At 38.3% G+C, this 16,675-nt stretch overlaps 1 protein-coding gene across 4 annotated transcripts in view; it reads right to left on the bottom strand.

Annotated features, from left to right (window-relative positions):
* Positions 1-16,675, bottom strand: part of LOC140736070 (uridine-cytidine kinase-like 1) — a 202,126-nt gene that overhangs the window by 39,918 nt on the left and 145,533 nt on the right. For all 4 annotated transcript variants that reach the window (XM_073061805.1, XM_073061803.1, XM_073061802.1 and 1 more), the window contains 3 exons: positions 16,544-16,615; positions 13,552-13,741; positions 10,367-10,428 (listed from right to left, as the gene is read on the bottom strand). In XM_073061805.1, coding sequence (XP_072917906.1) covers positions 10,367-10,428; positions 13,552-13,741; positions 16,544-16,615 — 324 coding nt within the window. The remainder of the gene's footprint in view (positions 1-10,366; positions 10,429-13,551; positions 13,742-16,543; positions 16,616-16,675) is intronic.

Raw genomic sequence — 16,675 nt, 5'->3', positions numbered from 1 at the left:
ACTAATCGGACCACTGGCTGCTGTCCTATTACTACACAGCCCCTCTTGGCTCGAGCCTCACTGCGTTGGTGAAACATAAAAAGGAAAATGGGTGTTAGTGTTTCGGTAGTGTCTGGGACCAACATTTTCCATCACTGTTGAAGTTTCTTGTGGTAGACCCACAATCTGAAATCATCATCAGCACACAGGATGGAGACCAGTAGCTTGACTTTTATAGCAATACTCAGTTTCTAGGCCACCTTCTTTTTGAGTCATCTTCACTAAACCGTTGAAAGCTTCCTGCCCAGCTCTGCCTACTTTCTCCCCAATTGCTGCTCTGTTCTACACAGTTTTCAATGCTCAAATGTAAACTAAGTCACCTCACCGACTCTTTATTTGTTTAAAATCCTATCTGCTAGTTTGGGTACTTGATTTTCTAGCATCCCCATGCCAGCACGGTTTAAACAGAGCAAGTAGCATATCTACACCTCACCCTTCCCCACATTCATAAGCTTGTCTAATCATGGAAAAGCATCACCTTTAATCTGATTTATCACTATTCTACGTTACAGGTGACTGATATTCTGTACTTCGAGGATCTTTGCTTTAATTTTGGATGTTACTTTCTCCAATACACAATTCTATCTATGGTGCTGATATTATCAATGAAAACTAGATTCTCCCACAAGTTCTCCTCAATTTGTAAGGTAACAATGTCAACCACATGACAGAACAGGTAAGGATCTGGAGGTAACTGAAAACATATACTGTTTCCTTGATTGTGCAAACTAATGTTCTACCAATAACACAACCTTCCTTAGTGTAATGGTTTTAAATTAATAAACTAATTTTACAGCAATAATTAAATAGTAACAATTATAGACTTTAGCTTAGAACTGAATCTTGCCTGCCTGCCTAACACATGTTGTTAATTATGCAAGGTTCTGATTGGTTAAATTGGGACCAATTGGTGTTATGAATATTGGCAAATCTATTGTCATGGCAAATCATGGCACCAAAATGGCAAATAGATGACTATGTAAATATGCGTCTATACACTGGTTTCTACATTAAAACTTAACCAAAGCCGTATTTTACAATTCATATTTAATCAACTTAATTTATGGTGTCTCTAAATATATGAGGTGATGTGAATATGATGTTGGTTTAACTGTTAACTCATTCTCATCTCTTCTGCTCTTTAACATATAACGATGATCTTACTTTTCCTCCCATGTTGCTTACTGAATTCAAGCACTTAGCACCTCTTTAAATCATTTCTATATTCATGAGTTCTCGATCTATTTATATCAGCTGGTTTTTTTCTTTAAACTGAAACTTGATCAAGGAAATTCTCTGGAAGCATTATTAACAGAGTTATTTCCCTACCACTCAAGATACTACTCTCATCTTTAGTCTCAATACCTTATTGAAATTGTTCACCAGAAAATTGTAGATTTCTGAGAAATATAATTTGCAAAGAATTCTGCACCTGTTTGACAAGTTTTTTGGTATATTCTGCTGCAACTCAACAATACTTTCAGTCTTAATACTAACTTCTCCAGTTACCAATCACAATTAGCTATGGATAAAATCCTGTGATCACCAATAATTTACTACATTTAATTGGGCCAAATGCTTAACATTTCTCTGTCACTCATTTTATGACTGATAATACACGAAACCAAAGTTAATTATTCTGTTGATATAACTTCTGAGCGGGCATTCCTCTTAAAGCTACATATCTACTCTTCAATGAAGATCTTTTAATCTTGTTATTTTAAAAAGCATTCACTTATTTAGTAAGACCATAAATGAAGTTGATTAATGTTCAAAGTATACTTATGATCAAAGTACGTATACTTCATACAACCTTGAGCTTCATTTCCTTACAGGCAGCCACAAAACAAAGAGAGCTAATAGAACCCATTTTTAAAAAAATGAAGAGTGACAAATACCCAATGGGCAGAGAGAAGAGAAGCAAATCACGTAAACAAAAGTAAGCAAATAGCATTCAGAACTGAAGTTCACCGAAGTGAGTTCATTGACATGAAGCCAGGCATCACTGCAACCAATTCAGGAGCCCATTAGCTGTAGGCCACTGCCTCAGTTCAACGCAGAGCTGAGTAAACTTCATAGAGCAACGAGCTGAACTGGCCCATCCTTCACCTCCAGCCCTGACAGCTTGACCTTTTCAATCTGGCTTGACACTTAAATTGATTAAATACAAGTTGCAATATTCAGCTTTATTGCAACATAGTTGTTTAGTTTTAATGCAGTGATCAATGCAGTAGCATATTTAAAGATCTTACACATCAACAGTAAGCAGATTATGATACCAATTATCTCTTATTTCACACATTACTGACATGTCCCGCCCAAAACCTGCTTTTTCTCTAATAAAAAGGTTAATTATACAAATTCTGTATTACATGGAGTCCCTGAGTTCCCACCAAGTCCTTTCACCATTCGATAGTTTCAATGAGGTCACCTCTCATATTTCTGAATTCCAGTGAATATAGGCCTAGAACCATCGAATGCTCTTCATACGACAAGCCATTCAAACCCGGAATCATTTTCGTGAACCTCCTTTAAACCCTCTCCAGTTTCAGCACATCCTTTCTAAGATAAGGGGCCCCAAAACAATTCTCACACCAATGCTTCATAAATTTTCAACATTACATCTTTGCTTTTATATGCTAGTTTTTTTTGTATTTTCTCTCCATTTAGAAAGTAATCAACTCTTTCATTTCTTGATGATACACTTCCTGACCTTGTATTCCATCTGCAACTTCTTTGCCCATTCTCCTAATCCGTCTGTCCTTCTGCAGCCTCTCTACTTCCTCAAAACTACCTGCCCCTCCAGCTATCTTTATATCATCTGCAAACTTTGCAACAAAGCCATCAATTCCATCAACCAAATCACTTATATAAGCTACAGCACGGAAACAGGCCATCTCGGCCCTTCTAGTCCGTGCCGACGCTTACACTCACTGTATATACTGTATAATGTAACAAGAATCGGTCCTAATACAGACCCCTGTGGAACATACTAGTTACCGGCAGCCAACCAGAAAAGGCTACCTTTATTCCCTCTCTTTGCCTCCTGCCAATCAGCCATTGCTTTATGCATGCCCGATTCTTTCCTGGAATACTATGGGCTCGTAGCTTGTTAAGCAGCCTCACATGTGGCATCTTGTCAAAGGCCTTCTGAAAATCCAAATACACAACATCAACTGATTCTCCTTTGTCTATCCTGCTTGTTATTTCTTCAAAGAATTGCAAAAGATTTGTCAGACAAGATGTTCCCTTGAGGAAACCATGTTGGCTTTATCCTATCTTGTCCTGTGTCACCAAGTACTCCATAACCACATCCTTAACAACTGACTCCAACACCTTCCCTACCACTGAGGTCAAACTAACTGGCCTGTAGATTTCTTTCTTCTGCCTGTCTCCCTTCTTGAAGAGTTGAGTGACATTTGCAATAAACAATCCAGAAAACAGTGATTCTTTAAAGATCATTACTAATGCCTCCACAATCTCCTCAGCCACCTCCTTCAGAACCCTGGGGTGTACATCATGTGATTCAGGCAACTTATCTACTTTCAGACTTCTCAGTTTTCCAGGAACCTTCTCGCTAGTAATGGCAACTTCACACACTTCATGACCCCTGACACCTCGAACTTCCACCATACTGCTGCTGTCTTCCACAAAGAAGACTAGTGCAAAATACTTATCCAGTTCAACTTCCATTTCCTTGTCCCCTATTTCTACCTCTCCAACACAGTTTCCCAGCGGTCCGATTTCCACTCTCGCCTCGCTTTTACACTCTATGTATCTGAAGAAACTTTTGTATCCTCTTTAATATTATAGGCTAGCCTACTTTCATATTCCATCTTTACCTTCTTAATAACATTCTTAGTTACCTTCTGTTGGTTTTAAAAGCTTCCCAATCCTTTAAGCTCCCACTAATTTCCCCTCTATTATATGCCCTCTCTTTAGCTTTTATTTTGGCTTTGAATTCTCTTGATAGCCCCAGTTATGCTATCTTGCCTTTAGCACATCCCCTTTGGGATGTGCATATACACTCTGCCTTCCGAATTGCTCCTAGAATTGCTCCAGCCATCGCTCCTCTGCCGTCATCCCTGCCAGTGTTCTTTTCCAAACAATTTTAACCAACTCTTCTCTCATGCCTTTAATTCCCCTTACTCCACTGTAATACTGATACACCTGACTTTTACTTCTCTTATAGAGGTTCCATCTGCAATGTTCCCTGTGGAACACTGTAGAGGAAACCTTGACCATTTTGTTCCAGGAACTGTTGGCACATGCGAGGCAATATAATCATACCAGCGTGGCAGACGAAAAGTCATCAACTTCAAGTTTTAACTACGTTTCCCTCTCTTCAGCTGCTGACTAATCAGCTGTGTGTTTCCTGCATTCTCTCTTATTTTAGATTTCCAGCATTTATGAGATACAGCTTTTGATTTACTAGTGTCTGCCTGGCAGCCCTGGAAGGTCAATGAAATACTTAATCAAATCTTTCTATCCTCCCACTGCTTTTTACGCCTCAGCTCTGATCTCTCTCCAAGTCAAAACCATAAAGAACAGGAAGGTCAGAAGGCTTCAACTCTGGTTACACACACAAAAAAAGATATTTGCATCTAGTAACACTATTGTTCCAGCCAGAGGAGAAATAATTATGCACGATACTTAGCAATCATTCCGGAGTAACCACAGTAACTGCAACAGTTGTTACGTCAGAATTCTTTTCTTATAATTTACAGACACACTAAATTGTCTATAAATAAACCCTAAGCAACACACACAAAATGCTGGAAGAACTCAGCAGATCAGGCAGCATCTACGGAAATGCATAAACAGTTGATGTTTCTGGCCAAGACCCTTCAGGACTAACAAGAAAGAGGGAAGATGCCGGAATCCCACTTTTCATTCTGGCGTCCTTCTCAGTCTTGATCAAGGGTCTCGGCCCAAAATGTCAACTGTTCATTCATTTCCCTTGATGCTGCCTGACCTGCTGAGTTCCTCCAGCATGCTGTGTGGGTTGCTTTGCATTTCCAGCCTCCGCAGGCTTTCTCGTGTTTATAAATAAATCCTGTTTGCTTTGGTTTCTGCTGAAAAATGCACCGTTACTCTTATCCTACCACACCTCCAATCTATTGGTTGGCACATACTTGTCAATAGATATGGACTACAGAGTAGATAAGACTGGGACGAGAGCCAAACCCTCAGCCCCACTTGCACTTCCCACGTGTTCACGGAGCACCACTATACATATTTGCAACATTACAATATTTCACTTCCTCATTGCTACTCTGTTGATAGTAACACTAGATGCAAACAAATAAAACAATAAAATTAGCAAATAAACACGGCAAATAAACAAGAGGAAGGAAATGCCTAATATCTGCCTCTGACACTAGATGGTGCTGCACTGTGAAAACAAAATACATTCAGCATCTAAACTTGCACGTGGTTCTTCAAACAACAGTGCAACCTTCCTTGCTGGGTGGTTTTAAGTTAGTAAGCTAACTAATCAATAATTAAAGTCCATGGACAGCAGCATGCTCACCACCAGTTCAAGGGCAAATATCAAATGGTAATAGAGATGGGGCTTACTGGCAAAGACCACATCCCAAATATACATTTCAACAAAATTCATGTTGTTCTTATGATAATAATTGATGATTTAAAGTTCAATTTGTATACTTCAGGAAGCCAGCAAAAGGTTCAGAGAGGGCCTAAAACCATTTGGGGATATACAGTATGATGTAAAGATTAGGCTAAGGTGGGGCAGTGGAGGGCTTTAGCAACATTTCAATTATTAGCTGATAAGTAAATATAGTACCGCAACCGAAGAAGGTAATAAATTTATTCATCTCATGTCACTTTATTATTAACCCAGTTTAAAGCAAGCAAACAGGAGAAAATCTGCAGACGCTGGAAATTCAAGCAGCGCACACAAAATGCTGGTGGAACGCAGCAGGCCAGGCAGCATCTATAGGGAGAAGTCCAGTCAACATTTCGGGCCGAGACCCTTCATCCTGACGAAGGGTCTCGGCCTGAAACATCGACTGGACTTCTCCCTATAGATGCTGCCTGGCCTGCTGCGTTCCACCAGCATTTTGTGTGTGCTGCTTAAAGCAAGCAATACTGGATCTTTCACTTCTCAGAACATCGCAGTGGTATCAGCAATAGTTATTTATCTATTCATCCTTAATTGATAAGCTGCCAATGCGGAGAGTTGTAAACTCCATCACAGGTACTAGCCTCCATAGTACCCAGGACATCAAAAAGGAGTGATGCCTCAAAAAGCTGGGGCTCATCATTAAGGACCCCAATCACCCAGGTCATGCCTTGTTCTCATTCTTACCATCACGAAGGAGGTACAGAGGCCTCCTTGGGATCAGTATACACTCAATGATTCAGGCACAGCTTCTTCCCCTCTGCCATCCGATTTCTGAATGGACACTGAAAACCCATGAACACTACCTCACTTTTTTATTTCTATTTTGCACTACTTATTTAATCTAACTAATTTATATAAGTTCCAAATAATAGGAACTTTTTTCTTTTAAGATTGTGACAAATACAAACAATGACTGATTTTCATGCACTTTAATATTCTTGTGTATTAATTATTTTTAAACCAGCAAATACTTACAATTTAAAATAAATCAGTTAAAATGTGATAAGTTGCTAGGAGTTTATTATTATATGTAGGACCACAGGAAATTTTAACATATGTCACAATTTCAGAGTGATCGAGTCAGTCATACAGCACAGATATAGTCCTTCATCCTATACCATCCATGCCCATGTCTTTGATTATTTACTTTATACTGATCCTATGTGCCCACATTAGCATCATATCCTTCTGTGCCTTGCTATCTGTCTAAATGCCTCCTAAGTGTAGTAATTGTACCTGATTCCACTACCTCCTCTAGCAGTGAGTCCCAGATACCAAACTCTGTAAAAATACACTTACCCCTCAGAGCCCTTTGAAAATTCCCTCACTATAAATCTGTTTTATATGCTGTAGATACATTCATTTCCACTATGAGACAAGCTCTTTTTTAATTCCTCCAGAATATGAAAGATTGTTGTTCCCCTCTAGCTTATTTTTGCAGTGAAACTTGCACAGCATTTTTTGCCTATTGTAGCAGTTGTCCACTTCAGAATATGCCTAGCTTCACAATAGGCTGGCTATTAGTAAATAGTTGCTAGCCAATCTTATAGCAGTCCAAACCCAAACCCCTTCTTTACCTGTAGTCATCCCTTCCTCTGTAAGCAGAATTCAGGGTTTACCATGTCTATTTTACACAGAATCTTATATACCTCACGAAGCCCATTTTGTCCTCTCCCGTTTAAGAAGAATTGCCCAATTTGTTGAACATTTCCTTATGACTTGCTCACCTGATACCAAAAATGTAATCTGCATAATTAGGACAAAAGTTTTGCATAATTAATTGAAAAAGTATCTGCAGAAATCTCCAAACTAATTAAAAATACTGACATGCCTACTAAATAACTACATTGGTGTAATATGGGGAAATATCTAACCATCAGCTATACAATTTAAAGACAATGATTGACACAAGGTGCTATACATTCTGCAAATTTCAATAAATTTATAATTCAACAAAACTAAAACGTGACAGCAAAGCTTCTTTGATATAATTGACAATGGAAATTCAGCAGTCAAAAGGTCAGGTAAGGCACCTCTACAATGCAATGGAAATTTACTTAATGATCTACAATTGCTGAAATGGGATGAACATACAATGAGTTTGTACTAGCATCATTAGTGCAAGGTAAACCACCTCAGTGACACTGTTTTTATTTTACATCGACCTGTAATTTCATTCAAAAGATGAGAATTAACAATGAAAACTTTGATGTCTATTGCAAAATTTTAAAAAAAATCAATAAAGCATGAAATGAATGAAAGTTACCATGTAGCAAAGCTGTAACTTCAAGGTACATGCATAAAGGTCAGCATATACTGAATGAAAATTTAACACTACAAACCACATTTTATTCCACCAAACCCATCAACTGTTAACCTATGCAGCATGCAAGCACTAGAATGCTACAATATCAGAGTGACACACTTTCGAGTTTTGTCAATACTTGACAATAATACTGGATCCCAAAAGTATGACATAGACAGGATGCCAATTTTAAGACCAGTTAAAGTTATCACTGTAATATTACCAACATAAACAATGGAGATTTGTGTGGTTGTATATTAGTTTGAATTTGAAACAAAATCAATAAAATAGGAATTCTAATTCAATCTTTATTATCCCTCATTTACTCAGCTGGTTATTAAATCACATTATTGTGCACTGACATTCAGGTCTTAAAAAAAAATTGGATGAGTTAAGACAATAGTATGCAAATTAGTCCAAGCATGAAACCAGAAATCCAGCATTTGACGTACATCTTAAATTATAAGACTATAAAATATTAATATGATTATGAAGGATGTTTGCAATATCTTCCAAATAACTTTTATCTATCAATGAATGCAAGAAGTCAAAATTCAACACCTAAGGCACTCATTCTGTGGTCGATTTTGCTGGCACCCTTTTTTAAAAAAAGTTTCAGCAAATACAATAAATAATGAATATCATGAGGCAATTTATTCCTGTGTGAGAAATTAGCAAGTATTTCCTCACCTTAGCATTTTGTATGCTATATCCATCTTAAACTGACATGAAAGAAATTTCATTTGCAAGATAGTTTCGGCTGCATGAAATCTCTTCCTCCAAGTCTGACAACACAGAAATTTATGATATTGGAGGGAACTTTTCTCACAGCAACCTAGAGTGCTTAAATAATAGGTAGCTTAACTAGAAATGAGCCGTCAACTGAATTGAATTAGAAGACGCAAATAAATGCAAATACTTTCCCCACTGGGGAAACGCACTGTCCTGTTTGGGGAAATCAAATGTTCTTTAACAACTGAATGATTTGTCTCCCATGAGGGATATTAGCCAGAATTGATAGCAGCCTCATTTACATTGGCTACCCAAATAATCATTATGGACTACACAGGTTTCTCATCTTGTGTTTAGTTTCAGTTGAGTTTTTAGAGATTGCTCCATGGTATTGAGTTTTATTGTAGTACTTTAGCATAAAATAGTTCTGGCTATACATTTTCTATAAATCAAATAAGTAGTGTCAGAATCCAATATGTGATCTCTTGCACCTTACTTTCAAGCTAGGAACGTGCAAAGAATCAGTCTCCTATCAAGCCACAAACAAAATGAGATCTGCCAAACTGTTTCCATAACAACCTTGTCATTTTCAGAGGATCTTGGTTCTATAAACTATCTGCTGCAATGTCAGTGGCTGGTAGTTGACACAAAATAGGAATAGGGTTTTAAAGCAAGGTCCAAGTAACTTTATTGGCATCACGCCGATGGCTGCCTTCTAGCACTGCACAAGTGAGTACTTCCTGACCCTAGAAAAGATGCAACTGTGTGCCACTGTAGTGACATCTCTGGGGCCAGCTGAAAACTTACCAGATGTTTTCAATTAGGAGCATGTACTAAAAACCTGTCAAATCCCAAAAGAAATTGCTTTTCAAGAAGTCTAAAGACTGTGAAATGCATTCTTCCTCAACTTGTGAGATGAAGAGTCATTCCTTTCACAAGAACATTCAGAAGCAACAAACTTACTGTATACTTCAAGGGATTTAACGTAAGTTTGATCACACCCTCCTCCAAATCAAGTGAGATGTTAGATTTCTGGTTTCACGTTTTGCAAATAAGCCGAAAAATTAAGCTTAGAAATTAGTAGCATTTTAAGGTCAGACATTAAAACGGACTATCTTATACATTACACCAGTGTCCTTTTGCAATGAGAATTCTATTCAAAATATCTATCTATGCATTTTTTATATAGTATACTTCAGTTTGCACTTCCAACACCTTAAATTTACAGTAGGAAACAACAATCAACATGTGAATAATAGGAACAAAGCACATAAAGGAATCCAATGAAAGCAAAATAAAACTTGCTTTGTACTCAAACTGAACATGGCAGTGATAGTGTTACAGATTCTGGTGCATGCAAAGTAAGTGTATCAGTAAGCAAAGCCCCTCAGATTCAGACTGCATTGTAGTTATTTGACTTCATTTTTAAAATTCCCCTTGCTAAATGCAAAGGAAAAGCAGTAGACTTATTTTTATGTGAAACATTTCTGTGTAATGATCTCCAGTTAAGAGGACCCAAGGTCAGGTTGTAGTTAGTTGTAATTATCTACAATTTTACACATTAAACCATATCCACAATAAATAATTTCAGAGTATCTTTTGATCTTTTGAGAAAATTGCACTAAATATATTTTACTTACCTCCTCCAGCTGACTATGGACATGTTGGACTATTAAGTCAATGGCCACCATATTCCCTCCTCCTGAAGGTAAAATCAATAGATACAGCATTAAATGCAAGGACAATAATGGTATTGTGTGTTAAAAATAATCTTTGATATTTTCCAAAAACAACTTTTGACTGAACGCTATATGTTCGACAGAGCTACAGTACAATGCAAAGTCTCAAATTGTCCATCAGTTGATTAAGTAGTAAAGAGCTTTTTATTTTATTAAATAATTAAACTGTTCTATGTGGGTGTAATTACCTGATTTTTGCACCATATGGGAAACATTTTGCATGGATAAGGGTAACACTGGGCTATTGATGCAAAAATAACAATTTGTGTTTATGTGACAACCTTGGCAGATTGAAGCATCCCAAGACACTTCATACAATACCTGTATCAAACAAAGCCACAAAGCTGATGCCTGAAAGCTTAATCAAAGTGCTAGGTATTGAGGAGTCTTCTACAAGAACGAGATTTGATTGAATGCCAGAAGTTACATTATGGCACCACTGGTAGATTAATTTGGAGATGATATGGAAGTCAAATTTGGATGAGTACAGATATGTCGGATGGCAGTAGTGGGGATTGAAGGAGATGAGGAGCAAAGGATGGAACATTTTGAATAAGTGAGAATTTTAAAAGGGATATGTTATTTAACCCAAAAATAAAATAGTACCATACAATGAGACACCAATAGCTCGGATTGATTCTTTCAAATTTATATAGGCAAGAGAAAATGGCAAGGTCAAGAATAGAGATGAAAAAAAGTAAGGGTTTCAGCACAGATGTATGAAATTACTGTCCCCGTTTTAACAAAGCCTAGTAGGTTAAAACTCAGGAAGAGTTTCTAAATGACAGTTTACAGAATGGAAGGATGGAGGTTGTTCTGAAGCACATTAAAATAGCAGCACCCCACTCGTGCCTCTTCAGACCGCTATCACAGCCAGATGTAACAAAGGGATGACTGAGGGTTAGTGGGGTCAGGCAACATTATAAAGGTGGGAAAAAGCAACCTTAAGGGTTACACTGATACATGATTCAACAAGTCAAACTTAACAGCAGCTCAGCAGGTCGGGCAGCATCCGTGGAAACGAACAGTCAACATTTCGGGCCGAAAGCCGTCGTCAGAACTGAAGAGAGAGGGGGCAGGGGCCTCGGCCTGAAACGTTGACTGCTCGTTTCCACGGATGCTGCCCGACCTGCTGAGTTCCTCCAGCGTGTTGTACGGGTTGCTTTGACCCCAGCATCTGCTGTGTAAATTTAACAGCAATGTTGAAGGCAAACAGATTAAATTTTAGATAATAATCAGGGATACAGACAAAACTGCCAGTCAATAATCAGAATTAAATTCACATGATGTAGCTGTCAAAAGACTCTAAATGTAACATATTCTTTAAGCACATGATTAATGAACACGCATTCCCACTGGTAGAAAATGCCTGCAACTCAGTTTTACCAACAACTATTTACTATATATCAAAAATTGCATTGAACAAAATAGATCAATATTATCTAAAAAGTATTGCCAGAGGCCAAAGACACAACGGTGGCTTTATTTAAAATGACTGAGTTTCCACACATTTTTCTGAATTCAATCAATTTAAATAGGTTGCTGCAAGTGGATGTGGACTGATATGAATTGAGAATGAATTTTTCCATCTCTCCATGCAATTAAAATAGAAATATCCAATAAATGGACAGAAAGCAACAATTAAAAGTCTTTCATAAAAGGATCTCAGATATGATCCTGACCTTCTGCTCTGATCAAGGACATAGGTGAAATACCCCTAACATACTCCTGGCTCGAAAATTCTGTTTATTCCAGATTCTTGCCAGCTCCCCCAATAAGAAAATTTAAATTTAAATTGGATGCAAACCAAATACAAAACATGGGGAGATAAGTTAAATTTGTTCTTGCCATAATTAAGGAGGGATGTATTATGGTTTATTCAATTACTCTGTAGTCATCACTGTGGTGTTCGGGAGGCAGCAGAAATGCAGACTGGAGGATCACTTAGCTGCAGGTCTGCATGCCACAGCTCCCAATCAGATGCCGTGGCTCTCAAAAACTAAATTAACAAGTCAATTTGAAGTTGGAGTTAACTTTTACCATTTGATACTGAAATAGACTTTGGTTTGGTCTGGTATGTTACTTTAACACACAAACAAAATTTTTCCTCAGGTATACCCTTCCTCGGGTACTTCCAAGTCTAGACTGCATTATGTCACAAGATATAACTTCATTAAGATTCAACTTAAAACCAACTACATTCTTCCTGTTGCCTACAGACAGGGTTTAAATATTTTGATGTAAAAGTGCTGGTGAAAAACTCATTTTTATATTTCAAAAATTTTAGAAATCTTTAACTGGGTTTCCCAAGCTTTGCTTTCAATGTGTTCATCCTTCACCAGTCAGACAGTTATTTGAATATGAGAACGTGTAAAATACAGCAGTTGATACTTGCAATGTACAGTTGCTGGATATTTACATTCAGCAATATTACAGGCTCAATATTATAATAAATCTGATTCTGAAGCTGTTCCATCAAGGCTACTGCTTTGTTAGGTCAAGACAATTATATTGTTTGTGACCAAACTTCAAAAATTCTTAGCCCTCCTCTAGTCCCTCTTCTCTTCTCTTATTTCCTGTTGCACCATCTTCAACCACTTAAGACATTATGTTCTACCTCAAAGCTTCCAAAATGCCTTTTTCTCAGATGTTGGCCTACCTAGCACACCTGCCTTTCTTGTTCAGTATCTGACATTTGCTAAACTGCCTTGTGATGTCACCATATGTACAGCAGCAACCTTTATTTCAATGCTGCTAACTTGATAAAGATGATGATTTCCAACAGGGTATTATCAAAATCACTGCCACATCAACACCAGCATTAGCCCACTTATTTTAAGTCTGTTGACACAGGTGAAATAATATGAGAGAGTAGAACAAAGGAGATAACAATTAGTTACTTGCAAGTTTAAGAACTTAACACACCATGATTGTCAAAATATCATTAAAAAGGATAATGGAATTCCTGCATGATTTTAACTGACTTAGTATTTAGCTTTATATGTATTGAAAAACTCGAGGGTGGTTTTCAATGAACACTAAGGAAATTCATACATTAAAATAATGCTGCATCTGATAGATTTTACCTCGTGGAACAACTATGTCTGCCAGGCGCATTGTTGGCTCAATGAACTGCTCAAATGATGGCTTGACAAATTTGTTGTACTGCTTGATAACTCCTTCAATGTCACGCCCCCGCTCAGCAATATCTCTGCGTAGGCGTCGTACCAATCGAATATCTGAATCCGTGTCTACAAAGATCTTCATGTCCAACAGCTGCAACCACAAAAAAAAACCTTTTGAGCAAATAGCCAGGCTCATGTTGTGCAAACAAAACCAGCTTTTTAGAAGATACATCTCTTGCATGGAAAATAAAAATGTAACCTTTCAAGAAATCTGAAAATTGGATAATACAAATATTAACATTCATTCTTGGGAGCTGAGATAACAAAAAAAATACTTGTGTGATTAATTTGATCACCACAAATAAAAATAATCTGTGTATTTATCAATATTGTGCTAACAGACTGGTTCTAAGCTACAATGAGATTCTAACATTTTCCAAACACTATAAAACTAATTTGATTCCCTCCCAAAGCAGAATGGTACAGGTGCTATTTTTTCTACTGTGCTACACTTCAATAATATCTTAGCAGGTTGTCATTTCAGCTGTCTGAGGGGAACTTAACAATTTTTAAGATTTACAGCATGTGTGGACGTTGAACTGGAAACTAAGGTCATGTGTTTCAGCCAACAATAACCTGCCTCTTTAAGCAGACTACAAGTTGGACTCTGCTTTCTCTAATATTTAAGAATCATGATGCAGCCAATATAGAGCCAACAGATACTGATAGATTCTTAAATGATAATGCTAAATTTACACGTTTTTAAAAGCACAGACAGGGGATAGCAGGTGTGAGTTGCAGTTGTTGAATTGGTATGGGTTTATTATTGTCATGTACAAAGATAGAGTGGAAAGTCTGCCTTGTGTTCTGTTCATACAGATCAAATTATACACCATGCACTGAGGTAGAATGAAGTAAACCAAAAACAATGCAGAATAAGGTGCAAAAGCTACTGAAAAAGAGCAGTGCTGTAAATGATAAAGTGCAGGGTCATAATGAGACAGATAGTGCAGGAAAGAGTCTAGGTTATCATACAAGAAGTCCGGTCAAGAGTCTGATAACAGTGAGATAGAAACTGTCCTTGAGCCTGGTGGTATGTGTTTTCAGGCTTAACTGAACAGATAGCGTGTTTCTGTATTGTAATTGAAAGGAAGTTAAGCTGTCAATTTGAGGAATGGCTGATGATAACCATGGTACAATAGAGCAAGAACTTAAATATCATTATTTTTGCTTTCATTATTTTTATTCGCAACTTATTAGTGTGCAAATGACTTTGTCAGTAGATGGTGCTGTAATCAGCATTTACAATATTAAATAAAACAATAAAATGTTGGATTCTAATTTAGTGTCTGCTGTTAAATACCAATTGGTTTTATTAATCAGAATATACACTCATTGGCCAGTTAATTAAGTAGAGGCAACACACATAAAATGTTGGAGGAACTCAGCAGGCCAGGCAGTATCTATACAGTTGAGGTCACAGGCCAAAACCCTTTGGCCAGATTGGAGAAAAGGTGAGGAGTAGATTGAAAGGTGGGGAGAGGAAAGAGAAACACCAGGTGATAGGTGAAACCTGGAGGGGGAGGGATGAAGTTAAAAGCTGGGAAGTTGATTGGTGAAAGAGACAGAAGGCCATGGAAGACAGAAGAAAGGGTCGGAGGAGCACCAGAGGGAGGCGATGGCATGATAAGGCGAAGGAGGGAAAAGGAGATGGGGAATGGTGAAGGGGGGGTGGGGGGAGGTATTACCAGAAGTTTGAAACATCGATGTTCATGCCATCAGGTTGCTGACTACCCAAACAAAATACAAGGTGTTATTCCTCCAACCTAAGTGTAGCATTATCCCAGTGGTGGAGGAGGCCAGTGGCGGACATATCGGAATGGGAATGGGAAGTGGAATTAAAATAAGTGGTCACAGGGAGATCCCGCTTTTTCTGTTGGATAGAGCGTAGCTGCTCGGCGAAGTAGTCTCCCAATCTACGTCAGGTCTCCCCGATATACAGGAGGCCACTAGGTGAAGTGTCACCTCACATGGAAGAACTGTTTAGGGCCCTGGATGGTAGTGAGGGAGGAGATGTAGGGACAGATGTAGCACTTGTTCCGCTTGCAAGGATAAGTGACAGGACAGAGATCAATGGTGATGGATAAACAGTCCTTCCAGATGAGGAGACACTTCACCTGTGAGTCTGTTGGGGTAATATACTGTGTTCTCTATCCCTGCCTCCACCTTTTAAATTGACTCCTTAGATTTTGTTCTCCAGTCCCTGCTGAAGGGTTTCGGCCCAAAACATTGACTGTACTTTTTTCCGTAGATGCAGCCTGGCCTGCTGAGTTCCTCCAGCATTTGTGTGTGTTACTCAGATTTCCACTGAGCGTATATCAGCACAGAAGGCACACATGATCCCTGTGGCACAGTTACTCCCCCTTAACAACTGACTGAGATGACAGGGCAGGTATGGGATACAATTTGCTGCCAATAGCAAGTCTCTATATACAAGGCTGATCCCAGTTTTGAAAATCCTGCCAGTGTTAAAGGTGTACACGGATTTCAGAGGACACCAGAGTTTGAACACTCTCAGAGAGACCAGAAGGGGTAAGACCATGTTGGAGTTTGACCGCAGACAAAGATTTTAAAGCCATGAAGTCTCTAAAGTACTCTGGCTGATTCCACAACAACACAGGGTGTTGCTTTAGTGTGCACACAATTGCACTCTACTTGAACTCATCTCTCCTCTTCCCCACCTGCTGACCACGCTACACATTGGGAGAATCCTGCCTTGATTTGGGATAGCTGGATCTGCATAAACAGCTTCATGCCAACGAAATGCAAAGTTAAAACTTTATACGGCCAGCGGGCTGATATCTTTGAGCACACACTGGGATTACACTGTACATTTCGCACTGGAGATCAGAATGAGTTGCATTTTCCTATTTTCCCAAATACTGATACTTACCTTCAATACTTCTTTATCAGCAAAAGCCATTATGCCTTCAAATATGATCACACTGGCTCCATATAATGTTTTCTGAGGAAAGGAAGCAGAAAATAAATCAGTTTGGAGCAGCAAAGAAATAATTATAACCAT

Source organism: Hemitrygon akajei, chromosome 11, assembly GCF_048418815.1.
Source record: "Hemitrygon akajei chromosome 11, sHemAka1.3, whole genome shotgun sequence".
In the NCBI taxonomy this organism is placed as follows: domain Eukaryota; kingdom Metazoa; phylum Chordata; class Chondrichthyes; order Myliobatiformes; family Dasyatidae; genus Hemitrygon; species Hemitrygon akajei.
The sequence above is the reverse complement of the archived record's forward strand: the minus strand, read 5'-3'. Positions and strand labels throughout refer to the sequence as shown.